This window comes from Agelaius phoeniceus, chromosome 4 (assembly GCF_051311805.1).
Source record: "Agelaius phoeniceus isolate bAgePho1 chromosome 4, bAgePho1.hap1, whole genome shotgun sequence".
Lineage (NCBI taxonomy): Eukaryota > Metazoa > Chordata > Aves > Passeriformes > Icteridae > Agelaius > Agelaius phoeniceus.
In genome coordinates this window covers 18,369,141-18,396,953 of record NC_135268.1, presented here as the reverse complement: position 1 = coordinate 18,396,953, position 27,813 = coordinate 18,369,141, and the positions used below count along the sequence as shown (strand labels likewise).

At 47.5% G+C, this 27,813-nt stretch overlaps 1 protein-coding gene across 1 annotated transcript; it reads right to left on the bottom strand.

Moving 5' to 3' along the window:
- Positions 1 to 516: 516 nt before the first annotated feature.
- SCD5 (stearoyl-CoA desaturase 5) lies at positions 517 to 27,506 on the bottom strand. The gene is made up of 5 exons (XM_054632872.2): positions 27,096 to 27,506; positions 11,358 to 11,488; positions 6,608 to 6,813; positions 4,012 to 4,244; positions 517 to 2,239 (listed from the first exon to the last, which is right to left on the bottom strand). The coding sequence occupies exons 1-5, from the start codon at positions 27,274 to 27,276 to the stop codon at positions 2,049 to 2,051; spliced, it is 942 nt and encodes a 313-aa protein (XP_054488847.2). The 5' UTR covers positions 27,277 to 27,506; the 3' UTR covers positions 517 to 2,048.
- Positions 27,507 to 27,813: the final 307 nt, after the last annotated feature.

Here is a 27,813-nt window from a genome sequence, read left to right as displayed (position 1 = left end):
GTGTGTGTGTGTGTGTGTGTGTAATTCCTCTGTCTGTCAAATGGCTCTGACTTCGAATGAATGCACATCCAAACACATCTTCAGGTACACACGGGCCTTCAGGCCCATCTCAGCAGAAACAAAGAGAATTTACAGCAAAATCTAAATAAAATGTTTAATATTTTTGGCCAAAGCACTGTCCTGTTGTCACACTGGGCTGGTATTTTTCTGTTAGAGCAGGATTTTCACATGCAAGAACTTGCCACAGTCTCCTTTCAGGATTATGCCAGCTTCCAGTTTCTTTTCCCCCTCTATCAGCTTGGCCAGGAAGCCCAAAGTAATCAAATCCCTTGGTGTCCTTCCATTTGTCAGCCTCCTCTTCCCCTGACATTCAGAAATGCTGAGGGGGGAGGTATTTTGAGCTGCACCAAATGCAGAGCTGGAAATGCCAAGCGAGACACTGCTGTAATTCTGATGTGAGATGCACAAAGACCTTTGCTTTGGGAGATGTTTCAAAATTAAACACAGTGGCCAGGCTAACTCATAACTGTTTATTGTAAATCACTCAAGAGTTTACACATCATTAATGGCAAAATAACACTTTTAAAACACCTGCTGGATGAAAGACAGAATAAAGACAACTCTTTTATATTATATGGCATCATTTGAAAAACAAGAAACAGAACAAAAAAGAAACCATTTTATTTTTTTCCCCACTTTTGCATCTTTCCTGAAAATATCTGGGCCTGAGTCTCAGTTATCTTGAGATCCCTGCCTTGCCCAGGGTGTGGGGCTGTGTGTCTGGGAAGCAGGAACTCCCTCCCCGAGGGGCAAGGCAGTGACATTCTTTATAAATGAAAATCATGCCCTCTATCTTCAAAAGTGCTCCAGTGCTGACAGTATAAAGCCTCTCTCCTGCACTGGCTAACAACTAACACAAAGGGCTATATGTCCCATTAAATCCACATGCCTTTTTTTTTTAAGAATCGTTTCCTTTTTTTTTCTTTTTTTTTTTCTTTTTTTTAGTTAAGCAAGGCAACTGTTAAAATTCAGAAGCTACATAACTGTCTTTATATTTTGCTCAGAAACCAATGGATGTTGCATGCAGCTGAAATATTAGTACAGGCTCTGACTTAGATAAAGGTCAGTTTTCTAAGACCCACTAGTCAAAGGCAGAAAAAGAAATTAAGAGGCCTCTTGTGCAAAAGGAGCTAAAATATGCATGCATCGATGGCCATGACTGATTAGAATATGACTCAGGTCTCCAAACATTGAAACCGAAGCTTTATTTGGCTTAAGACATGGTTGAGCTCTATACATTTACAATTACAATGTATATGTGACAACAAAGGAACTATCTCAATATAGCATCAGTTGGTATTTTGGCCTGTATAGAGACTAATCTTCAACACAAAAGCCTGCTCAGCAATAAATGGTTTTCATACTTAGCAAAGACAGCAGTGCACTGGGCTGGCTAACAAGGCTAACAAAAAGAAGAAAGCAGGTTTCCAAACTAACATCTAACTAAACTGAGGGTGATTTTCCCCCTTGCACACACTGTTTTTCATCAGTGGTGTTACTGTCCTTTCCAGGAGTATGCAGCTGACACAGCACACTGGGCCCTGCCCCATCCCCCCGAAAGATGCACCCCAAAACCTTACTGGATTAGCAGTAGGAACAAAAATCTCCCCTAACTGCACTTGGAAAGGACAGTTAGCTCCTTCAACCTGCCAACATTTACCATGAACAAGCAAATTACAACAAATCTCAGACATGAACTACAGTGACTAAAATCAAATGTCTCTCCCACTTAACTGCAATATTAAATAATATGTAACATTTTTACACTTAATAGTCTTAAGTTCGGACATAAGACAGCTAATAAGGAAAAAAAAGAAAAAAAGGCCGTGGCTGAATCAGTTCCTGGGGAACTAATTCAGCCCAACCAATCTGAAACAAAAGAAGAATTCAATTGTACCCGGAGGTAAATCCACCACAGGCACAGGGTCGCGCGCACACCCGGCAGCCACGCGGACGGACAGCAGCGCCGGCACAGCCAAGCATCACTCTCAGGCACTGCCATCTCCAGTCCTTTCCTTGCGAGCCTGGATCATCTCCTTGGGAGCCTGCTTGCGGTCAGTGACCAACCCCAGCCAAAACATGAAGTCAATGAACCAGGTGGTGGGGTTGAACTTCAGGCCCAGCTCGCTGGCCGAGTAGTCAAACGGGAAGGTGTGGTGGTAGTTGTGGAAACCCTCACCTGAAAAACACAGAGGGAGTTTAAAGACCACGTGGCTGGCACTTTTGTCAACACAGGAACACACTCAGGCACGACACTCCAACACCCATTGCCCAAGTCTGGCATCTAGTGGAGGTTGTGCTCCTCCCCAGTAGGAAGGGGCATGTCCCACACCTTATGCTCAGGGAAAAAAACCAGAAGTGTTTCAAGAGGGGAGACACACAACTGAGTCAGAAGTGGGGTCCCTCACTTCTGCTGCACTTTCTGCTGAGCAGAGCTTGCTGCTGGGTGCTAACACCTCCCTTCCCAGAGACCACATGGTATTATTTCAGTGTAGAACACAGGCACCTTCCTCTAGGATGCACAAGCTCCAGCCTCCTGTCAGGGTACCTGTTGCCAATTTCCTGACTTCTGGGACTCTGGCTGGGCCCTCCTAAGGGGCTCTCCTGTTGGGGGAGACCGTCCTGGAGTGGTCTTGTGTCAGGAAAGAGAGACACACTGGATCTTTTCAGTCTTCAGGTTCTGGTTTATTGTTATCTTATCTAGAGTTTTTTCATGCTGTCCACACAAGGCTCAGCGCACTGGAGAAGCACTGCAAAAATGGCCAATAATCTCTTGGTACAAGGTCTTTTAAAGCTAAACTATCCAATTAAGAACTGACACCTAGATTATTTCCCTTTTTAACCCAATAACTGATCCCCATAAGCCTGCAATGCGGACTTTTCCACCCAATTACAAAATGCCATCCAAACCCATGAAGAAGGAGGAAGAAGAAGCATGAGGAAGAAGCCCAGGAAGACACCCTGTGCCCTCCATCTTGCTTCCATCCACTACATACTAAAAATCCTAAATTTCCCACCTAAGTGATACACCTACACTACTCTCTACAATCTACTTCACACCCTAGTGGATTCTAGTCTGTTCTGGAGTTTAGGAAACTTTCTCCATGAATGAGGGTCAAAGTCAGTGCTCCCCTGGGGGTCAGGGCACCCCAGAGCAGACAGAGAAATATTCCTGGTGCCCTGGGTTTCCACAGCCTCCTTCAAACCCTGGCTCCAAGAGGTGTCCAGCTGCAGGCACCCAGAGTCCCCACCATGGTGAAAGAGGATGGGACACTCTCAGGAGTCTCTGTGGTCAAGATGACCCTGAGATGTGTTAGAGAGTCTCTTTTCCCAGCCTGGCAGCTGAAGAAGGAGTCAGGATTCTTCTGTTCTGGTTTTCAAGGTTGTTTGTTTTCTGTTATCTATAAAATTCTTTCCTTGGCCTGCTAAGGTCCGTTCAGCAGGTTGGTCAGTGGCACACTGCCCGCCTTCAGGGCGGTATTGTCTTTTTATACTAAAAACTGCATGTACATTATTTACCATAACTTCCCAATACCTATCACCTATGTTAGACAGTGTATTCCTACCCTAAACCAATCCAAAAGTCCCACCATCACCCAGAAGATGGAGGCTAGGAAGAAGGAGAAAGAAGGACAGGGCACGCCCAAATTGCTCCATCTTGGGACCCTGAGCCCCCATTCTAAAAACCCCAAAATTCTACTTTTCACGCTGTGACAAACTAACTATCCATTCTACTTAAACTTCTGTGGCTTGCAGATCCTCATATAAGGTTGGAAATTTTTTCCATGGGTCAAAATCAAAGGCACAGGAGTCTTGGGCTCTGTGCCAAGGTCTCTGAGCCCCCTGGCAGGGGCTCGAGCCATCCAGGGCAGCCAGAGGGATGTCCTGGGTTCCAACAGGACACCACCCACCCCGAGCTGGCAGAGCTGTGCCCAGGGCTGCAGCACTCACCAATGGCTCCCAGGGTGACCAGGGTGTTCTGCCTGGGGTTGATGTTCTTGTCGTAGGGGCGGTTGCCGTACATGTGGGCGGCGCTGTTGACCAGCCAGGTGACGTTCAGGGAGATGGTGTACCGCAGGATGGAGGCCAGGAAATAGGCGTTCCACAGGCTCTCGCCCCACAGGTACCACGGCACGACGGTGGGGATCACAAAGCACATCAGCACAACTGAGCTCTTGTAATACCTGCGCGAGTTACAAGGGCAAAAGGAATGCCAAGTAAAACCCATCTTGCTCATCCCCCTAAGACCCCCTAGAAAACCCCCTTGTTCGTCCATAAGACCCATCTTGTTCATCTCCCTATAAAACACCCTAAGGTTTAAAATAGACCCCTGCTTTTGTTGAGTTTTCTGGAAGGGATGAGGAAAAACAGATTTATTAAACAATTATTAAAGCTTTGCATTCCCTGAAAGTCTTTCAGATAGGAAGAACTGTCATTTTTATTTGACAAAAACAAACAGCTTCCAATTAAGATCCACAGAGAGCTGGAAAAATGCTAATATCAGCAGTATTTTTGAAAGGACATAAGTTTTCATGAACACATTTCTCATCTGTAACACATGAGCTAGTTTTGATCATCTTGTGCATGAAATCAATCAACCTCTTGCCTTGCAAGTTCTCTGCTTGATGTATTTGTTGTTGTTTGGAGGTTGTGCCTCACAACCTGGGCTCCAGAAGGAGATCTGCAACTCTAGAGCAACACCAGCCAAAGTGAAGAGGGCATTCCTCAGTTCTCATAGAACTCAATTCTCACTTACCTGAGCTATGGCCCTCCAAGCAAACAAGTTCCCTTTCTTTGCTCCACCAAAGATAACAGTAATTTCCCACTCATATGACTGACTTCTGATAAGGTCAGAAGTCTGACCTTATCCGACTCTCATCAGTTCAAGGCCAGGATTTAAGTAGAGCTGGAGGAGAAAAGTACTTTCCACTCCAGAAAACTCCTTCAAAGTTCAAAGCCTCTACCACTCTGGGGAAACAGAATAAAATATGAGAACATCTTATCAGGCAGCAATTAAAACTATCCTGCCAGATGGAAGAAGCCCAGACCGAGGTCTTTGATGAAGACATGAAATCTCCCATCTGAACAAGTATCAGAGTACATTGCCTTCCTCTGACTGAAACATCCACCTCGGAGTGAGAAACCTCCTTACCTGGAGTGCAGGGAAATCAATGCCTCAACACATGCCTGGGGAACACCCCTGCTTTCGCCACACGAAAACTTTGTCATGGAGACATTTCACCTGTGAGCTCCTCTCTCACATTACCTGCAGGATTATTGCTCCCTGATTCACAGAGGGTAGGTTTTGTGCCTGGAGCACTACTATGATTTCAGCTGAAGTGATGTGGTTTTAAACTGGCTGAGTGGTGCCTTGTCCATAACTCAGCAGCACCACTAAATTCAGCAAAGCTAACAATTTAGCCTTAAAACAAAACCTGCCAAGAAGGATTTATTATGATTCTTAGTGATGTATTATGATTCTTAGTGCCTGCTAGTTTTTCCATGCTGTCAAAAAAAAACCCCAACACTGCAACCTTGTAGAAAGGAGAAACCCAAATTCTGGGTAAGGGACTAAGTCCTAAATCCAAATCCAGAGCAAAGGCATTTGCTAAGACAACTTTCCTGCAGAAAACACACTTCTTCACTAGACAACCTTTGCAGCATGACCAAAGCAGTAAAGCCTGCTTCTCGTGGGACGCTGTTGTTGTGAAAAAGGAAATAACCAAGAGGAGCTGCAGCAAACTGCAAGGGAGCTGTTGCAAAAAGGCACTGCCAACTGAGGAACCAGTGAAAGCAACCATACGTGGAGGGAAGTATTCCTCACTCCTGGAAGATTTTCATTATAAGGGTAATTTTTCTGCCTTAGAGAAATCTGTGTGCTAGCAGAGAAAACTCTAATTTTTAGACTGAACTGACTGCTCCCCTCACTCAGAAAATACACAGAAATGGCCTTAAGCAGTTTTCCAAAGCGCCTGGATGAAATGCTTGCAAGCAGAAAGTCTTCTTGTGCCTAAAACACAGGTACTCACATAGAGCATAAAGGATGTTGCTCAATTCCCAGCTCTCACAGAGTGTGTAGCAAACTGAGCTAGGACTGTGCTGATTCCCAATGGAGATAATTAATCCTGTACAGAATGGCAGTCTTGGGAGAGGTGGCACTTGGCCTGCACTGGCCCAGGGGTGCCAGAAATTACTTTGCAGAGTGAAATGTGCACTTCTGTGTTAAGGCAATTAATGATTGCAGAGTTTGCTCCTGTGATCAAAGAAGAAAGCCGAGATCTGAGCAACTTCTGCCACAGCTGTTTTCATAACCAGCCCTGGCTTTTTGGGAAAGCAGAGGCACAAGGACAGGGCTCACTGCTTGTGCCACAGAGGACAGTCAACAAGTCAACAAGTGTCATGGGAATAGTGGGGGCCAGAGGAAAGGCATGGGTGGCAGGGATATCTCGGGGAAGAAAAGGGAAAGACAAAAGCAAGGAATGAGCCACAAGCAGACCGCCAGGCGGGAGGACCTCTCCACGCCCACCTCACAGTGCTGGGCACTTACTTTCTTTGGAACCTGACGACAGGGTCATCGAGCAGGTCGGTGAAATCCAGTTTCCTGCCCTTCTCGATGACGTCGCGGTGCTTGCGCATGAAGAGCCAGCCAATGTGGGAGAAGAAGAAGCCGCGGCGGGCGTTGTGCGGGTCCGCGTCCGTCTCCGAGTACTTGTGGTGCACGCGGTGGTCCCGGCTCCACTCGTAGATGTCGTTCTGTACAAAAAACACCCTGGGGTCAGAGGAGAGGGGCAGGCACTGCCAGGACCTCCAGGCCTCCCATGTCACTGTCATATTTTCTGGAAAAATCCCTTGGCCAGGATTTCTCTCCTGGGAAGCTGAGAAGCCTCAGAGAAAAAGGAAAACAATTCTTATCTGATTAGCTTCTCCTGTGCTTTGCTGCTTTGGAATGTGGTTGGAGATTGTTTATCCAAGATGTGAATTGTTTTAACTTAGTGACCAGTCATGGTCCAGCTGTGTCAGGACTCTGGAGAAAGAGTCACGAGTTTTTCATTAGTATCTTTTAGCCTTCTGTGAGTATCCTTTCTCTATTCTTTAGTATAGCATAGTATAGCATTCTTTTATATATTCTAGTATCATAAAATAATAAATTAGCCTTCTAAGAACATGGAGTCAGATTCATTTGTTCCTCCTCCATCTGGGTAACCCCAAAAATACCACACTCCCACACATGGTAATAGCAGCAAGCCCCTCTCTGACACTCCTCAAAAAAGGTTGTTGACTAAAACCATGGTAGTTACCATCATCCATGGTAAAACCATGTTTTAAAACCATGTTAGTCAACATGGAAAACCACATTGACTAAAACTGATGGGAGTTACCATCATCAGTGTGCCCTGGGTGTTTGAGGATGGGCTGCAGGGACTGGGTACATCCATGTTTACACTATTATTTTAAGACTGTGCTATGGGGAACCTTGTGTATTTATTTTCAGTGGACTGCTGTACAGGGGCTCTCAGTTCTGGCATCCTCTTTCTCAGCTGTTTGCAGCTGGTGCCCTCCAGGCACAAACACAGCACTGAAAATGGGACAGAGCTTGTGGATCACTACAGCCACTGTGGTGAACAACACGACACTGAAATGCCTTATGGCCGTAAATGGAATCATGGGGACTGCAGGGAGGAAGGGATGGACCACAGTTTCACACTTGGATCCATAAAAAGAGACCTTCTGAGTTCACTCAGCCAAAGGGATTTCAGCCTCCCAGTTTGCTCTGCAGGATGCCCTGGCTGGATGCACTGGACCAAACTGGTGGCTTTTGCAGTGGTGCTAAGTTATTAGTGCAGGGCATTGTAAGCACATTCAGCACTTGCAAACCTCAGGCCACACACTCATCTATGAATGAATTGCTCAACACCAACACCAAAATGTGGAAATGTCAGCTAATGCCCAGATCCACAGGAGGGTGAACTTTAATCAGAGAGTTCTTAGCAGAGGTTGCTAGATCCATCTCTGCACAGTCAGGGAGGTACCCAAGCAGAAATACCCAAAGAAGGAAAGGCCTGGGTAATTTTTAGGAACAGCATCCATAACCACCAACCACAGCAGGTTTGCTCCCAGTAGAACTGAGCAAATTGATTGCAAGGTCTCTTAATAAGAATAGGACACCACCCATGTGGGCACTGAATACACCCCAGGACACAGCAAGCACAGGATAATGAAACTGTGTGTACCTGTATTTTGTGGGGCAAGAGCCCTGTGCTGAAAGCATTGCAGAAATAATCATTGTTCTTTCTTTCAGCTACCAACGTTTAAGAGAAAGCGCTGAGGGGCCTCTGGGAACAACTGCAAAGAGCAGCTAGAGAATCCAGCTCAAATGGCTCCAACACCCAATTTCAGCTTTGCAAAAATGCTCTCTGCCTGCAAGAGCACACCAGGGACAAGTGAGGAGCAAGAGCCCTGGAAAGATCTTAGCTCCACTGCCTTCAGTTATGCTCAGCCCTTTGCTGTTGCCATGTAGTGAACACAGTGATGCTGGGAGCGGGCTGGGATGAGGGGGACATTTTTCTGCAGCACTGACACATCTAAGCCACTGAGTGGAAGCAGCAAAGATCAGCCCTTTGCCAGTCCTCCAGTATGCTGCACTTTAACCATCTCACTGCATGAGAAAACAAAGTAAACTGCAAAAAAGCAAAGGAAGTCACCCAAGTCCTCAGTGAGAACAAGGGGAGACCTCTACCTTCCTACAGAGAAATCAAAAGGAATGAAAACCTCCACACCCCTTCAAGTGGCTTTAGTGGGAATATCCATATGACCGGAAAATGTCAACATAAGTAACTTTAAAATAAAACAGGGTTATGCAAGAAGCACACTTAGAAAAGGTCTTCTTTCTTAACCAGAAATAATTTTTCAAGTGAGACTATTGATCAGTTTGTCACAAGAGCACTTGATAAAGTCGTTTGTGGGACAGCAGATAACCAGGAAAAGCAATGATACTGTGAGAAATTAACTTGGCTTTTCATGCCACAGCAAATGTCTGCAGAGCTGGTAAAAAAACCATGATTCCCCAGATGAAAGGATTAGGAAGCTGTGAAACAACTGAACTGCATCTAATTAAAACCACAAAAGCTAAGAGGAAATAAAGGCCTGAGGCCAGCACTATTGACAATAAATACACCATGAACTGGAGCACAGCATGTGTAAATATGCTCTGAGCATATTATTAGCAACCATTTTTCAAGAACACATCACTTTTGATCAAGTTTCAGGTAAACACAGGGGTCAAATCCCTTCTGAAGCAGAGAGCAACAGCATCATGCTGTGACAGTGATGCAGCCAGGAGGTTTCATTAGCAGGTCCCTTAACAAACCTGCAGACTGAAATGTGCCAGTGGCCTGGGCTGTGTGACAGTCTCCATGTGCTGACACAGATTTCCACACCACCCCTCCTGCTGTGTCCAGCACAAACACAGATTGTGCCATAGAGATGACACCAGCGCAGCCCAGCTGAGCTGCTGGAACTTAAATGCTGGGAGATCAATAAGCCAGGTATTACCTATGTCTGAAACAGACAAGTGACAGCAAGAAGAAGAGTCTTTCAAAATTATGAGAGCTTCACTTTAGGTGGAGAGAAGAAACACAGCTCAGCATGATCCAATCATTAATAAAACCCACATGGCAAAACTGGCTGCATCTGATGCTATTCCAGAGGAGGTACAGCATGCCACAGCCCAGACAAATCAAGCTAAAACTCTACAGTAGTTTCCTTCCCCTGCCCTTCAAGAATTCTGAATGTTTCCTCCTCACTTAGCATCCAGGGATGCTGTATGCATCTCCAGTGCTACCTCTTCCTCCCACAGCCAACGTGAAGGAGATGGACCTGAAAACTCATCACTCACTGTCTGTTTGTGGTGGTGGAAACAGCCTTTACAGGCAATGGATGTCATGGTAATTAGGAGCAGGCTTCAGATTTAGAGTGGGTAATTTGGCCTTTCATCTTATTTCTGATATGAAGGGCACAAAGGTGGCTTGAAGGTACTTTGAAGTACTTCCCTGCCTCAGAATCCCAGTGTCCTCAGACAAAAGCAGTGATGAGCAAAATGCAGCTGAGAGCAAAATCCATGGCAACAGGGGAGCAGAATGCAATGCAATCCCTCTGTGCAGGCTCACTGAAAACAGCTCTGCATGTTCATTTAAATTGCTTGTGGAAGATAAGATCAGCTGTGTAACAGGGAGACAGGACCAGGGGCTTCTCAAAACTCCCAACAGTTGTTTAACACATTGAGCAAAGGGCTTGTAAAGCTCTCCAAGGAACCAAGCAGCAGATGGAAAATGGTTCAGAATAAAGAAAGGCTAGAGTCAAAATGGACACATTTCCATTTTCAGCCAAAAGCATTGTGCCCTTTGTAATGTGTAGAAGGGCTAACGAATTAATTCTTTCCACCTTAAAAAAGAAAAAATCAAAGATGATAAATGAGAAGTACAGAGATAGATAAAGGGACTCTTTTCATTCTCTGTCAAGGCAAATGAACAAAAAGTCAACCAAGGAGATTGAAAGGGAAAAGATGAAATCTCAGGGCACAAGACATACACGGCACTCCGTGCCACACGGGGTTATGGCAGCCAAGCTCAATAAGTTTAATTTTAGTACAGGTAAGTCTAATTATAGTGCAGGTTCCTATCTCTATCCTTGCCAGCCAGAGGAGGAACCAAATTCACACTGAGAAGATCCTGGTTCAGGGCTAACTCCTACAACCAGCTGGGTGTTACACAAGTGTTTCTGTGGTCTAGGACTGCCTACCAGCAAGTACAGAGCTAGTAACACACTTCTTCACAAACATATTTGAATTTGGCTGGTGAAAAATGCTGCATAAAACAGAGATAAATTAAGATTGTGGAAGGGTGCCTGCTCTCCTTTCTGGGCACAGTCTCCAGCTGCCTGGATGAACAGACTCTTGGTTACACAGACACATTTGCATGAAGCTGGGTCTTATAAAAGTCTCCTGTGAAGTGTGGGGCCTGACCTGTGCCACAGCTCAGCTGCTGGGGTGCTGAGCCTCTGATTTGGTCACCTTCAGCTTGGTCCTTATGCAATTATTGCTCCTGGTCTGCCTAGTGCACATTGTTACGTGGGTAGTGAGAGGGGCTCTGCATGCCCTGAGCCAGCAGAATGTGTTACAGCAAATAAATGTCTTTCTGCCAGGTTTTTTTTCTTTCTTTTTCTGTCTCTAAACTGAGGGGATCCCTGCACGGCAGAGAGAGCCTGGAGGCTGAGAATCTGCACAAGCAACACAAGCTCACCTGGAAAGCCATGGAGTTAGCTGCAGCCAGGAAGATCCTCAAAGGCAGCTTGGCTTTGTAGGAGCGGTGGCTCCAGAGGCGATGCGCGCCCGCTGTCACGCCCAGAGCCGTCATCAGGAAACAGAAATATGCTGAAAGACACAAAACCAAAACACAGTGTCTGCCACGGGGCCAGCTGACATCACTTGTGCTCTCTGTGCTGTGAAGATGCTCCTTGCCCTGCCTGCCAGCGCCTGCAGGGTGGCTCAGGAGACGAGGCTGGGCAGACAGGAGGTGAGGCTCTCAGCCCACCTCTGCCTCACAGACTCTGCCTGAAGAGGACAGGCTTATTTTGCAAGTGTAAAATTAAAACAGGAGCAGATTCAAACATTAAAGAATATTCCAGGACAATTTCAAATCAATTTATACCATCTGCAGAAATGTGTTGTTTAGCCAAGGATCCATGCCACCCTACACACACAGACATGTTTTGCTTAAAACAGCCTATTTCAAATACCAGAACAAATAGGGAAAATGAGATCCCCAAAAATGGGTTTTGTACTTGTGTCTGCACAAGACTCTGTCCACCAGGGAACCCTGTTAGACAGGCAGTGGCTTGACAGGAATTCACAGTCTGCTTTTCCTGGTAAAAGATTTGTCTTTGCAAAAAGAAAACAAATGTATATGTAGGTGTGTGTCTACTGTGTCCCTCTATCAACTCCCAGCTCACAGTGCTTGAAATTGCAGCGTCTGAGAGAAAATAGAATGGAAAGATATTTGGGAAAATAACAGCAACCATATTTCATGTTGATTGTCACCCTGCAGACTGAAGAAGCAAATGGACTTTTTCCACTCTGCTGGTGGATCCATCAAAAACAGATTTACCCAAACTGCTTGCCATTATGTGTATGGCCAAAATCCCTGTCATCTCCTGTACAGCAAACCAAAGCCTTTCTCACAAGATGCAGCTGGAGTCAGAATGGTCCCAGTAAAGAGGATGCCTCTCCAAAACCTGCTTTGGGTGCCATCACCGAAGAGACAATTCTGATTTTCAGCAGGCTGAGTGCTCATGGTACTCCTAGAAAAGGCTCATTTGTGCAGTTATGCTGAGTCCTTTGAAGTCTATAATGAAATTAAAATTTCTACTTACCTGAAGAGAGTTACAGAAATGAACTAAAATCATGCATTCTCTCTGCATATTATCTATAGACACTGCTGAATCTACAGATTACTCTCAGAGGAGTAAAAATGCTGGCATCACAACTCCTCACATTCCAGTCTCCACTGCAGAGTTGCAGTTCTTGCATATGCCTTGTTAGAGCAAGGACTTGGGACTTCTATGAAATTAGGGAAAAACCTATCCTACCATTTGCTGTGTGTGATGTTGAGCTGTGCAGAAACATCACTAAATAAAGCCTTCCAAATCACTCAAATGACTGTAATTGTGGGAACAGATCTGTGACACACAGAATACTGACATTATCCAGCTTACATAAAAATATTAAGGTTAGAGTCCTGAATCACTACAAGAACATATTTTCTGTGGGCTTTATGACTTTAACCTCCTGCTAGTCATGGGCTGAAATCTCCCATCTTCAGCAGTTTCTTTGCTTCCTTTAAAGCACAAGGGGGCTTTTCTCCTGCTTCACAGCAACAATCATTTAATTGAGCAAGTGCTTCTCAAGGGCACCCATCCATCATGAATGATTGCTTAAAACAAGAATGAAAGATAAATGGGTAAAGTGAGACATGTGCCATTAGGGTTGATTTCACCTCCCTTCTCTGTCCTGTGTAAGAAGGAGGCTGTGTGGTAGGTAACAGACCACATGGAATATCTGCACTGAACACAACCAGGGACAAGAAGCCTCTCTGGCCCTTTCCAGCCCCCCAGGGACTTGCTAGCCCCAGCCCACTCCTGCAGTGCTCAAATGATCAAGGGAACAGCTGGGGCTCATACCCACGCACCATGCCTATTTTTTGGCTTTGCAGAGGAGGAATCACAAGAGCAGGAATCTTCCCAATATAAATCCCGAGGGCTGAAACATCCCCAGAAACAAACAAACAAAATTACTCAGGAGGTTCAATGTCAGAGCAGAAAAAAAATCCTGTCAGACAAATGCACTGCTTGGTGATAGCAAGTTTTGTGATTCTTACAGCAATTAAGGTGCCCAAAAATAATATTTGACCCAATGTATAAATAGCCAAGATGACAAATATTTGCCATGTAAGGAACAGGTCTCAAGCTCTCCTTTGCAGAATAAATTAGGATCTCAAACCAAAAATCAGACTACCAACCATTTGATTATATATTAATAATGCACAGCTACAGTATCTGTATGAGAAGATTCTGCTTGCTTCCTGTCCCATTTTTGGGGATAGGAGTGTGTGTAGGGTGTGAACATGTCAGTGAAACACAGAAGGATTGCAATGTGGAGCAAAGCAGCCAGTTAATAGCAATTCCTCCTTATACTGAAAACACCCTCTCAGAAATGTAGCTAATCAGGTTTCCCAAGTAATAAAAAGTAAATAATATTTATGGCAGAAAAAAGGGGAAAAAATGAAGCCACAAGAAAAGTACCAATTAACAACTGGGAATTCAAACAAATAATGTTATACTTCTTTTTAATTTAGTGGGATACCTAACATACAAAGAGGAAAATGGTAAAATAGCCAGATGTGTCCTCTGCATGTTCTGCTAAGGACTAGACAGGAGCATTTCCAATCAGCTCACTTGACAGAGCACAGCATAAGCAAAACAATTCAGAACTGGAGCAGAGGGAGAACCACTTCAAAGAGGGAACAAGGAGGAAGAGAGGGAAGAGAAAACAGCAGGTAAACCTGTGCAAAGGACAAAAGAGAGACCCAGAGCACGGGGACAGGGAGAGGATGCAAGAGAGACAAGACACACGAGGTTAAGGTGCCGTGCAGGCAGGGAGCTGGAGGGTTGCTAGGCTTCCAACACACTGCCTGTGCACAGCTGCTATTTATGGGAACATGCCAGAATCAATAGGCAGAAGATTTGTATTCAACATTCTTATTAATGACCTGAAACAAAGGCAAACAGCATACTAATTACAACAGTGGATGATGCTATATTTGGAGCAGCAGTGAGAGAGCTAAAAAAACACAGAAGGATCCATGCAGAAAGAGGGACAGAAAGGCTCACAGTAAAGACAAAGCAAGTAATGTAGTTTGGGGAGCAGTAATTGGAGACAGGGATCTGTGAGGAGGATGAGAAGCTTGGGGAAGCAGGAGCCTGAAAGGAAGATCACCAACAGTACATAAAATATTCCCAGTGGGCCATATGATAAGGCAGCACGACATCAGTGCGATTTTGAACAGCAGGCACAGAGGTATCATCTCACTGTCAGACAGAAGCAATGAAAACTACACCAGCTAAATAATTTAAAAATGGATGGCAAATCAACATCAAACATTTGAGCCACCTTTTCCAGAACAACTCATTATGCCCATAGCTGGATTTCTGGAAAAGTTTTACTAAGCCCAATGCCAAACTCTTCCGAAAATCTCAGTATCCTATGAAATGGCTTCCTATGAAGATATGGGGAGATGTTGCCACAGCCTGTATCTACTTTACAGGCATCAGGAAATCATCCTCTGATCTTAGTGGTTGCTTAAATTGGAGCAGGTCTCAACCCCCTGAAAATTTCAATTCTGTTTTATGCTAAATATCAAAATTAGAACTTCTGTTTCTGAAACCTGGGACCACATTAGAAAGATATGTATTTATTGTTTGTGAATCCAGCACATTACAGATTGATTTTTACTTTTATCTCATTATTAAAAAAAAACCAAATCAACCAAAAGAAGATGCTCAGCAAACACTGGGTTCACTCTGCATATCTGAACAGACAATTCTTGCTCCTGAAAGCGAGGAGATGACTGCCATCCTTGTTCAGCACAGATGACAAGGAGACACTGTGGGATAGCAACTATCCCCACGTTACCAGTGTCAAACACAACCCAGTTAGATGGAGCAAATCACAATTATCTCAGAGGGACCATACATCAGACAGGAAAACAGGAGCAGTGAAACAGAATCGACTGCATGTTCACAATAGCACTACTGTCAAGACACAAACCATCTTTAAAATGCACAATAATGTCACAGAGCTGTTCCCATGGGGTGGCAGCACACAGAGCCTGGCACCAGCTCACACCAGTGGCTCTGATCCCTGTGTGTGGATGGCAGGGACAGGAGGGACAGCAGGGCTGGAGCAGGGAAGGGAATCAGCCCTTGACAGACTCACTGCAGGCACCCCTCTCACATGTGGCTCCCAATCCCTTCACAGGGACTTGAACAACCACAGCAAAGTGACCACTCTGAGCCTGGCACATGCCTGGAGAGCCCCCATCCTCACACTTTGCTCTCTGTGAAATGTTCCACACACAGAGCCCATCACAGCCCTATTTTCTGAACACACTTTGGGACCAGGCAGCTGCTGTGAAGCTTTGAGCCTGTTTGCATGTCATAGCATGTAAGAAACTGTTTTCTGGTCCTGGAGCAGACTTGGTTTTAAGTCAAGTGACGACACATCTTACATCAGCCAGGATTGGGGTGTACTACATCAATGCCAGCAAGTTGGGAAGACATTCCCAGTCTCTCCAGTACCAACAATGGGGAAAAAGATGTGGGGGAAAGTGCTCACTCCTTTAAACAAGAGAGATGGCAGGCCTTGTGAGATCAGAGCAGTGGCTCACCTAGCCACATATGTTCTTCTGACAGGTTAAGGGGAGTTGCTATGCAGTGGAGACTGAATTAAAGAAGAATTAAAACACTAATTGAAAAGGAAAAAAGAAAAAGACAACACAGGCCAGCTATTGTTGCACTAACACTGCCTGCACACTTCAAGTGGTGTGGACTTCAAGATATGACATTCTGCACAGAGAGTACGTGAGGAGTAATTACCAAGGCAAGTAATTACTGGAGGCTGTCCCAGAATTGTTATCACACTTGCTCTGACCAGGAGGGTGACAGACCTTGGGTCAGGACAGCCACCAAGGGTCAGGGCCTTGGTTTGATGTCTTGTTCTGAGGACATCAGCCCCATTTGCTCCTGTGCTGGCTGCTGCCAACCCCCTGATGCAAAGGCCTGCTTACAACCAACCCACAGCATTATTTTGTGCTGAGGGAGCTGCTCCTTCAGCAGTGTCTGCACACTCCAAGTGCTACTTTGGAAAAACCTTAGCTCTTCTACTGCCATCTTTTTGGGGATGTTTCAGAAGCACACAGCACTCTGCTCTGATGGAGGTCCCACTGCTGGGTCAGGACACTCCCAACACTGTTCAGCCTAGAAGGTCTGACACATTCCCAGGCCCAGCCTGAAGTCACATTCAGAAAAGGCTTATACATTTTTACAAACACACTCTGTGTCTCCAGCAGTTCAAGGATCAGCAGGCAAGATCCCCTGGATACAGGAGGGAGTAATTTCCTCAGATGTGAGTTCTAATCACACTAATGACAAAGGAAGCACATCTTTTGCTTGGGGAATTAAAATTAATGAATGCGAGGGCCGTGCTTCACCTGTAGACATCTGTTACCTCTTCAACAAGAGGGCAGCTGGAGACAGCTGACCTTAAAATGCTGTTCATGATGGAGACATCTTGTGACATGACACCATTTGGTGGAAATTCTCTCTCCACAGTAGCCAGCAAAGTCTCAAGCAAGCTGCTGAGAAATTTTCATCTTAGCACAGGCCATTTTTCTCCCCTGTATGTATGTAAAAGGATAACAAAACTTGACTCATTTGTATTTAAAAAAAATATTTGAGGATTAAAAATTACAGGAATGGACATGAAACTTTTGTCTGCTTCTACACTAGCATCCTGTGCTTATTCAATCAGATAAAAATTGCTTGTTAGGAAATTTTACTAACCAAATGAGTCAAACCCAAAATCTTCCATTATGCTGCAAGAACTGCATGAGACATACAAACAGCAAGTTGCTCAAGCACAAACATGCAAAGCTGACTGACTGCCATAAATGTGGAACACTCCTGTAACTTCCAGTGGTGATTTTTTCCTTTCTAAAAATTAAATTACATCTGCATATCCTGTATCTGCCTTCTCCTCCTCACTCGGGTTTTGCTGTTATTCAGTGGCAGATTTAGGACTAATACCACCAAACCAGGGAAAGTACTTCCAGTGGTGCTGAGTGATGCCTAACTTCATTCCCTCTGAAATTCAGGGCAGCACTGCCACCCATTTCAGCAGCTGCACCATGCCTGGTCTCTTCTGAACTCCTAAGAGATCCTCCACTTCACTACACACACAGAGGTAGAAGATTCTCTTCTGATTCAACATCAGGGCTCAGACCAGAAATGCAGCCGTCAATTTTATGGTGTCTCGTATGCTCTTTTATGTTTTCATTAGATAATGTCGAGTTTGGGGATACACTTTCTTAAAATGCCATGTCTGCCCTCAGAATGGAAAGTTTTCCTACCCCAAATCAGGGCAGCAGTCTTTCCAAACAGCTCAGTTAAAAATGCTGGTTGATGTCACACACTGCAGCAGTGGCAGGGCCAGGGTCACCATGCAGCATTCTTAGATGCAGATTAGATATCAAGACCCCAGTACAGATCTGTGCTGCTAAACTCCAAGGAAACCTTGGAGATCTCTTCCTCCACAGCAAAGAGACACCAGGCAGCAGTAAGATATCATTTAACTTGCAGCATCCTACTAAAAAAACCCTTATTTCCTGACCTGGAACTACATTTATTAAGGAGGAAGAAATTTTCACAGTAGTCCCTAAATTGCTGCCAAGAAGCAATGCTGAATTAGTGCTCTGGCCCTGGGGTCTCGGGATGGAAACACTGCTCTGCTAGCCAAGCCTCTGCTCACTGAGCCCTGCTAACTATCCAAGGCTGGCATCCAAAGCTCCTTGGGCTGGATTCAAGTGAGCAAATGAGAATTAAAAAGCACTGGCATGCAGCAGCACCAATTCCCTGGGCCGCCCACCATACAGGTCATGCCAGCTCTCACGGGGAGCTGTGCTTCCCTGTGGAGAGCAAACATGCAAAATCCCAGGCCAGAAAGTTTCATCTAAAATTAGATCTACACATCCTCTGAGCTACTCTAAATTGAGCCAAGAGAGACAGAGATAAGAGGAAGCACATCAAAGGCAAAGGGGAAGCGGAGTTTCAGAGCTGCACAGGAGATGATTTCTGATGATGCCCTGCTGCTGGCCCTCTGTACCGTGGTGGAGCTCCAGGAGAAGCCATCTATCACATCCCCTTGGCCCTGCCACCACCAGCCCATGAAATCCAGGCTGCCTCTGCCTGGATGCACATGCCTGCGTATGCATTTTCAGGAGCATTCCCCAGAGCCAGCACTTTTGGCTGAGTATACAAAAGACTTTATTCCAGTTGGAATAGCAGAAATGTTCATATTGACAGCTGCAGCCAATGTGACACAAATAGAGCCAATAGAGCAATGGAAATCGTGGCTGACAGCAATTATTCCAGCCAATGCCAGAACTCCCCTAGGAAGGAAATACAGATTCCCTGAACTCATCAGCAGCTGAAGATTGCCTTAAGATGTCGAACAGCTTGCATATATTTTTAGATCAAAAGAGAAGGCTGGAAGATACTTTGGCTTCTCTGAAATTTTTGATGCTTATGTGTAGCCTGTCTCAGCTCAGCTGAGTCCTGCGTCATCACAAAACCAGGGGCAGATTTCACTCCTCTCCTAGTGACCTCACTGCTGTCCTCAATCCGCACACTGACTCGGGCTCTGGTGGGTTTTAAGTGCTCTATAAATTCTGCCAAGGCAGAATAAATGCCAATTTTACCTCTTTTTTTCAGGGACAGAGTAAAAAAATAGCATGGTTAAGCCATTAGCACAGCACCCCAGAGCCTTGCGTTCAGCAGGCAGCTCTGCCCTGAGGAAGAAGCTTTAGTTACTGCTTAGTTATTGCTTAACATCCCTGTCCAAAAAGGGAAAAAGCCAAAGCTGACCCTGTGCAGAACCAGGTACCTGACAGGGGAATGCCCTGCTCTGACCCAGTGCCCTCCCTGTGACCACCAAAGCAGAGATCTGATGGGTTTGACTTCCCAGGACTTCACAGTCCAGATGATGTTTCCTTCTGTATCACTGCACCTTGCCTAGCTGTTTTGTGTCTGCTCCACTTGTATGCTATCAGCTGCTGTACCTCTTCCTCCCCCTTCCAAAACCAAACAGAGCTCAGAGCAAAACCTGTTGCAAACAATGGTCTCTTCCAACTTTCCCTCCTGGCAGTTTTAGCCTCAGAGCTGGGCTGCAAGTGCTAAATCTCATCAAAATTAGAAAGCACAAGCCCCCTGCACCCAACAGGTCAGTTAGCCAGAGCTGTCAGGTTGGAGGATGGTGCCTAGGCAGAGGAGGAGACCTTGTGTGTGGGCAGGATGATGCTCCCTGGGGGCACTCACCAGGTGATTGCTCCCCACACTGCCCCAGTGACTCCTCACTGTGTCCCTCCAGCAGTGCCCCAGCCCAGCTCTGCTCCTCCAGTGAGCTCGAGCACTCAGAATATCATCTGAGACACCACTGTCCTAAAATGTCTTGAGAAAGATCCTCCAGAAATCCCCATCCCCTGCTGTTGAGGACCAAGAGGGATGGCAGGCACACGATTCCCCATGCCAGCATCACAAACAGCCTTCCCCTCTGTTTCACATCAGCTTTGCTTTACTTAGCACAGTAATTGTTAATGTTTCACTCTCCACTGGGGCAGCACATTTTATTGTTAGCCTACATGGTAAAAATAAAATCTGATTACAAGACATTGCTTGGCTTCAATTCTAACATCGGTGTTAGTTACAAGTGCAGCTGTGACTGCAGGGAGGGTAGGTGGAGTGGCAGAGATGAGGAACCACACTAAATTCAGTGCAGTAAGCCCCTTGAGACTTCTCCTGCAGACAAGTCCATCCTGACTCATCCACTGAAATTCCTCAGAGTCTCTATTCTGCCATCCCCACCTGCACATAGAACCAAAGATAAAAAACTAGAGCCAGAAATCCTTGATGACTCCCCAGAGCAGCCTGCACCAGCTCAGGGACTGGAGGACCATGGCTAAATAAGGCACTTTATGCTTTTGTGGCCTTTGGCTGAGCTTTTGTGTTTGCCAGAGCCAGCTCTGGGGGTGCCACAAACCTTCCCTTCAAGGGGCTGCTTCACAGGGATGCCTCTCCCAAGCCCACAATATCAAGCCCAGATGCCAACAATCCTGCCAAATTCAGACAGGGATTTTCAGTACCTTTGCTGGATCCAGCTGTCATCTCTGTCCTCATCACACAGATCAAAGGGAAAAAGTGCTTGAGGTTCTTGTGGCTTGGCTGGTCAGAGCAGCCCAGCAGTGCTTTGTGCTGGGTGAACATCCCAATATCAAGCACACACAGTTTTACTGCTCACTCATCCATTCCCACTACGTTCCTACATTCCCATGTAGGAATTCCTCAGGAGTGCCCTGAACCCATTCCTGAGAGCAACAGGACCAAAGGACTGTCACAGACACATTTTATGAAAAATGCTTTTGCTAGGATTTTTTTCTCCTGAGAAGCTGAGAGGCCTCAGGAACAAAATGTAAGCAATAATTATCTGCTGCTGTGGAATGCAACAGGTGGATCTGTGATTGGTCTCATGTGGTTGTTTCTAATTAATGGTCAATCACAGTCAGCTGGCTCGGACTGTGTGGTCAGTCACAAGATTTTGTTATCATTCCATTCTTTTTCCTTTGCTTGCAAGCCTTCTGATTAAATCCTTTCTTCTATTCTTTTAGTTTAGTTTTAATATAATATATATCATAAAATAATAAATAAGCCTTCTGAAACATGGAGTCAGATCCTCATCTCTTCTCTCGTCCTAGGACCCCTGTGAATCCACCACAATGGACCATTACACACATCCAGGGCTCAGCACACACATGGAATTTTCTCCCCATCCCTGTGCTCACAGTGCCCACATGACGTGCAGCACACAGGACAGAGGGAAACAACACAGGAACACCAGCAATGCACTGGGGAGGAAACCAGGATAAGGAACAAAACCATATACTTACAGCTGAACACTGACAGACAAGGCCCTAATGAACCACCTCCAGCAACACTTAAACAAGAGAGGAGTGAACACTGGGGAAGGGAAAACATCCAACAGGCAGGAGTGTCCTCAGCAGGAGATCACCTCAGAGCAGGATGCTGGAACAGACCCAGGAACACTCTGTGACTGTATCCATCCATACCTATCCCATGAACAGGCTGCCCAGGGAAGTGGTGTAGTCTCCATCCCTGGGTGGATTCAAAAGACGTGCAGTTGTGGCACTTAGGGACGTGGTTTAGTTGTGGACTTGGCAGTGTAGGCTAATGATTGTTTTTGATGATCTTAGAGGCCTTTTCCAACCCAAGTGATTCTGTGATGCTGTTCTATCTGTGCACTATGTGAGGGTGTGTTCCCAGTTTTACCATGGACATAGAGCTCAGACAATTTCCAGAGGTGTTACAGCCACCCCCAGATTTGGGGCTCATGCCATTTTTAAAGAGAGAAACACTGTTTGAGAAAATACTTTGTTCTTTTCAGAGATGATGGGAGTTCAGCTCTTGATGCCAGGAGGGAAGGAAGAAGCCAAGAATTTGGCTATTCAGAGTGACAGCTGTATAAATACACTTTCAAATGGGCCAGGGGAGGAAAAGTCAGTCCAAAACCTCTCTGGAGACAAGCAGGGCTATTCCCCTGGGCAGATGTGCACCTCAGGAATGCAATTAACATTTGGATGCTCCACCTCTTCTCCACTCATCATCTAGTGGAGCAGCTGCTGTCTTGAACTGCTGAAAGCATGGTGGAGCTGGGGGCTGATGGACAACAAGGCCAGCCTCCAGTATTCCACAGAAACCGCCCAGAGCTGCTCTCTGCTCGTGGCTGGGACTGTTCTGGGAGCCAGCAAGCAGGAGATCACCATGGGGATCAAGGTGAAAAAAGGTCCTTCTGTTCATTAAGCCATTCCCACCAAGTATCCAAGATATATGCATTTGTTCCCTATTTCTGACCCAAAGCCTCACCTACAGAAATCACCTGAGCACAACCACTGTTCAGGCCACAGGGGAGCATAAACACCCTCAAGAGTGGTAGCAGGAGTGACAGAGAAGTTTCCATCAAATGTCTCTGTTTCTCTGGGTGTGAAACAGAGACAATATTTGCACTCTCCTTCATCCACAGCGCTACCAAGGGGAACTTCCCTGGGGCTAGGATTTTTTTATTTACAGATGTCTGGCCCTGCATAGGAATGGTTTAGCATTAAAGCCAGTTAATAACCAGAAAGCCAGCAGGTGGCACTCAAGAATATCCAAGACTCTGGAATCATGCAGGACCAATAAAACTTGCATCTGCAGTGCACAACAGCAACCTGTGCCTCGTTACACAGGCGTGCTGCCCAGCAGCAGCCTGAGAAAGAGGTGATAACCCCAAGTGCTGAGACTACAATTGCTTTAATCTCCTTCCTTGAAGGGATCCAGGCATCCCAGGTGGGATCCAGACTCTTGCCTGGAGCAGCTTGCATCTCAGCAGGGGTGCAGCTGGGCAGCACTGCTGCTCTGTCTGTGCTCCCAGCACTTGTGCATGGGGGGAAAGCTGAGGATAAGCATGGCAAAGGGCTCACCATGGCTGAACATGAACAATCTGGAGCTCTCAGGAGCACTAAACATCTCCTAAACGCTGCTAAAACAACGGCAACAAGCCTCCCTTCCCACAGGAGCACCATTAGGGCAAGGCTATCCTCCTCCCCAAGCCCAGGCTCTGGCAAGGCACAGCAGGGTGTGACATCCACTCCTCCCTCATGCAGCTCTGCCAAACACATCCAGGTGATTTGGGATTTCTGGGTGGCCATGCTTGTGCAGGTTTTTAAAGGTGTTTCAGCAGCCTGAAATGAAAGGTTTTAAAGCAGGTAAACAGCTTAATCTCCTGTGCAGCAGCTGTATTTCCTAAAATTAATTTGGCTACTTCAAGTGCTTCCTCCCAAGCCCTCTGCAAAGAATAAAAAGAACCTTTTTCCAAACAAAATCCAAGACAATCACGTGATCCTCCAGATGGAGTCTTTAAGAAATGACCATGAGCCCACCAAAAGAAACTGTGAGCAGCTGTCAGCATTGGGCCCTGCAGTGAAACATGCTGGTACTTCCCTCTGTACAAGGATTTCAGAGTTTTTTAGTTTGCTTTCCTAAATCAAACAGATAAAACTCACTGGAACTGCCACAGGGTGGAGCTGGCTGGAGCAAGGAGGGTCCTGGATAAGAAGCATCATTTAATGGCTTGTTATTGTCATAGGTGACCTCTGGAAGGTGGTGCAGCATGGCCAGCCCAAAAGAGGACATCAGTGAGCCACAGCCCCATCTGTGGCCACAAGCATCCCTTTGCACAAATTCCCTTCTGGAAAATCCGCATGCTTGGCCCAACAGCCCCACCAGCAGTGAGCTGCTCTCACTCTGCTCAGTTCCTCCTGGGAGGATGGTGATGCCTCCCCTTCAAACCCCCGTGGTGCTGAGCACCAGGGAGAAGGCAGCAGGGTCTTCTCCACTCACCCCCACACCAAACCACAAGTCAGGCTGGCAAAGAGCAAGGCAAGGGAGCTCCCAGTGAGCCCAGGCTGCGCAGCAGGGGACATTCCACATCCACTCAGCAGGTTCCATGGCTGTCCCACGGGCACAGCCCGGGGCTGCTCGATGCCTTGCACACACCATCTGCTGCCTCTCGGGTCAAGGCAGCTCCCAGCTCATGGAAAATTCTGACATGAGTAATTTCATTGTTGTTGTTCAGCTTGGACTGAAATCAAATTCCACAGAGACATTGGGATGGCCCTGAAAGCCTGTGTTTCAACCAGCTTATCTGTACGTCCCTTGAAAGATAACCCAATTCCCGGTTCTGCAGCAATCCACATCCCCAGTTCTGCAGCACCCAGAGTGCTGTTTGGGATCCCTGGTGCAGCCCCAGCTCCACGTGGGGTGTGGGAAGCTGCAGCACGGGCCTCAGGGTGCTGGTGCGGGAGGCAGCAGGAACAGAGGAGCACAGATAATCCAGGGTAAACAACCAGCTGAGCCTTCCTTGGCAGCGCTCTCCCATTGTCTATTATGTACAGCTGGACAAATGTCAATAAATTACCAATGGAAATGAGCCCTGCCAAGCAGGCAGCTTGGCCTGAGCAGCTGTTTTCTAGGTGGCACAGTGGCATTTCAGCTCCACTTTGCCATCAGTGCTGCAGCAGCTGCCTCCCTCCGGGGGTGGGAAGGGAAGGAGGAAAGCAAGAGGGAGGGTTTGTACCTGGCCTCCCTCAGGGGAGAACACAATGGGAGGTGGATATCTTGGGGGAGGAGAAGGTAAAACGCCAAGCAGGCAGTGGTGAGTCATGGGAAGCTGTGGCTTCCTGCCAGACACCACGGAGGTCACAGCCAGCACTGACATCCCACTCCCAGAACACTTGTTCCTGCAGCTTATCCATGGGGGAGCAATGGTGGGGAACACGGAGCAGAGCAATGCACAGGATCACTGGGAAGCTTCCTGAGTGCCAGGAAAGCTTGGGAAGAGAAAGAAAACCTCAGAGGGATGCATGGAAGGCTGCAGCTCCTCCATCTGCACCCTTCAGCGTACACACATCCCTGCACTACCTGACACTACTCCCATACCGCCATCCAAGTTTGCCAGCGTGCCAGCCCTGCTCCGAAGGCTGGCTGGCAGCCAGCGCCCACAGAAAGGCAGTCTCATAGGGATCTGCACAGGGAGGGAGATGTGGAGAACTGGGGAGGGCAAGGGACACCTCTGATTGACACCTAAGCGAGGTGGGTTTGTCAACTTCTGCAACAGCCACCCTTTTTGATCTGCCCTGAGTGGCTCAGAGGGATCTCAGAAACAGGTCACCAGTGTGACAGCAAGCTAATTTGTCTGACATATTCTGCAGGAGAGTGTGTATTTTCACGTTGCTCAGCACCTCTGAGGTGGCAGCAGCCAGATGTGAGAGTGGCACGCAGTGTCCAGGACAGCTGGAGCCAGCGCTCTCACTCCCTGCTGTGGAGCCCCTGTAAAAACCACCCACCAAACTCCCATAAAAACTCTGTGGTCTGCTCTAGGGTGGCTGTTAAAAATAATTATGTCAAGAAACGAGAGGCTCTAGCTTTCAGAAGTAAAGGCATTAAGCTGCAAAGTCGTTGAGAACTGTTTATTATGTAGTGTCTGTTTAATCTCCACCAGGAAAAAATACCTCGGAGGATGGAGGGCTGAATTGGTAATTCCATCCTTTGCCTCCAGCCTCAGAGGGATTTTTGTAATTAAGCACAGTGAAATCAGAGATGATTTCAAATTGTCTTCTTGGAAAGGCAAAACAGAAAAAGCAAGCCCACCTGCCTGCACACAACAGGACCTAAAAGGGTTGAAAGCAGACCACAGGCTGTGCATTCCAGCCACACAGCTCCCACAGGCTCTCCTGGTCTCCCTGATCGCCCAGCTGTGGCCAAGATAAACTATGAAATCAGCCTGAACACAACCAGGAATAGGGAGGCGAGAGGAGTAGTGCTTGCAGAAGGAAACTATGCAAAACACAACCACCCCACAAACCTCTTCTGGTCATGAGCAAGCCGGGGGGGGATTGTGCAAACCAGGCTGCCAGTCAAATGCAGGTACCCTCCAGAGACCCAGAAACTGAGGATGGTAACTGAGGGAAAGATTAATTTCCCAACTGCAAGCAGCAATGGTGGCAATCTCTGGGGGTTTAAGACTGAATATCAAAAGCTGAACCCGTGAAAAAGAGATTTAGGACTTCTCCAAACAGAAGGAATAAGCCTGACTTCTAAAGCATTTAGCTGGGGCTTCTGAAGAGTCACCTCGACAGTAACGATGGCAGCCTAACAACCCAAATTCCATGTCTGTGAGTTCCTGCAGCAGAGACCCTTCTTTCCTCTGTATAAAAGAATCCCAGGCTGTTACATCCTCCACTTACCTCAAAGTAGGGTATTTATCCAAGAAATTGCATCAGATGTAAGCAGCACTCAAGTTTTTACCCTCTTGGCCACCGAGATTCATATGAATCAATACACGGTTCTGCCTGCTGAACAGTGATGCTGACATTCACCATCTATTTGGTCTCACAAACCCTGACAAGCCTCGCACAATACTGCAGTGCTTCTATGTAGCATTTTTTCCCCGGCACCATTCTTCTGTGGAGAAAATAGGAGCTCACCACCACAGGATGGAAAAAAAGAAGCTGTATTTCATATTCCCTTCCCCAAACCGAAGCCTTGGCTTTTCACGGCGAGCAGGACAGACGCCGCAAGCCATCTCCCCTCAGAAAGCACAGCCTGGCTTATCGTGTCTGTGCCAGCACCTTACAGCACTTACTCGACTTTCACATCTTCCCTAATGAAAATTTATCACCTTCCTCAAGAAACAAACGAGGAGCTGATTTTCTACTCCAAACGGGAGCAGACACCCGCGGGTGTTCAGAAAGTAACACGGTGAAACAGCAAGGGGACGGCCAGCGCGTCCTCCCTCAGACCTTTACACCGAAACACCAGCGCTCGACTGGGCTTTTTTAACTAAAAAAAACCTGATAAACGTAACCGGAGGCAGAGCGCCTCCTGTTTCTACAGCAACCGAGGGCCCGGCGCGGCGCTGGCATCCCGGGAGCGGCCGGGGGGGGGCTCGGGAACAAAAGCCACAAACAGGGCACGGACCCGGGGAAACCGAGAGGCGCCCGCCGCCCCCCGCCCCACCTGTGGCGCAGCCCGGCACTCACCCCAGAGCAGGGTGAGGATGTGCGCCCGCGGCACCAGGCTGAGCGCGTACACGGCGCCCAGGTGCAGCAGCCCCATCAGCACCACGTTGCGCCAGACGATGGCCTGCCCTCCAGGGCCCGCCGTGCCCGCCTCGCCCGCCTCGCCCGCCTCGCCGCCGGTCGCCCTCCGGGGCGCGGCCATCGCTCCGGCCGGGCGCTGGGCAGGGCCGGCGGCGCTCCCAGCAGCGGCTACGGGCGGCCGGGCCGCGCCGCCACCTCCGCATCTGTTGCTGCCGCCGCTGCCTCCATGGAGCCGCCGCGCCGCCGGCTGCGCCCCGCACCGCGACGGGGACGGGCGGGGGGCGGCCGCGGGGACCGCATAGCGACAGCCAATGGTGGCCCCGGGCCGCCCGCTCCGCCCCGGCCGCCGCTCCGGCCCCGGCTCCGGCTCCGCCCGCCGCCGCCCCCCGGCGCGGCCCCGCGCAGCGCGGCCCCGCGGCCCGGCCCGCAGCGCGCCCGCCGCTCCCCGGCTCCCTCAGACAAAGCTTCCCGTGGCGATGCGCTCTGGAAGGTCGGGCCAACACAGTAAAAGGTGCCGCTGGCGCTAGCGGGAGCAGGTGGTGGAGAGTGGTGGGTAAAGTGTCCTGCCTGGCAGTGCCGAGGCGGGCACCGAACACAAGCGCACGGACGGACTGGCAGCGAGCTGTCGGCAGCGCACACCCGAACGAGGGGACTGCCC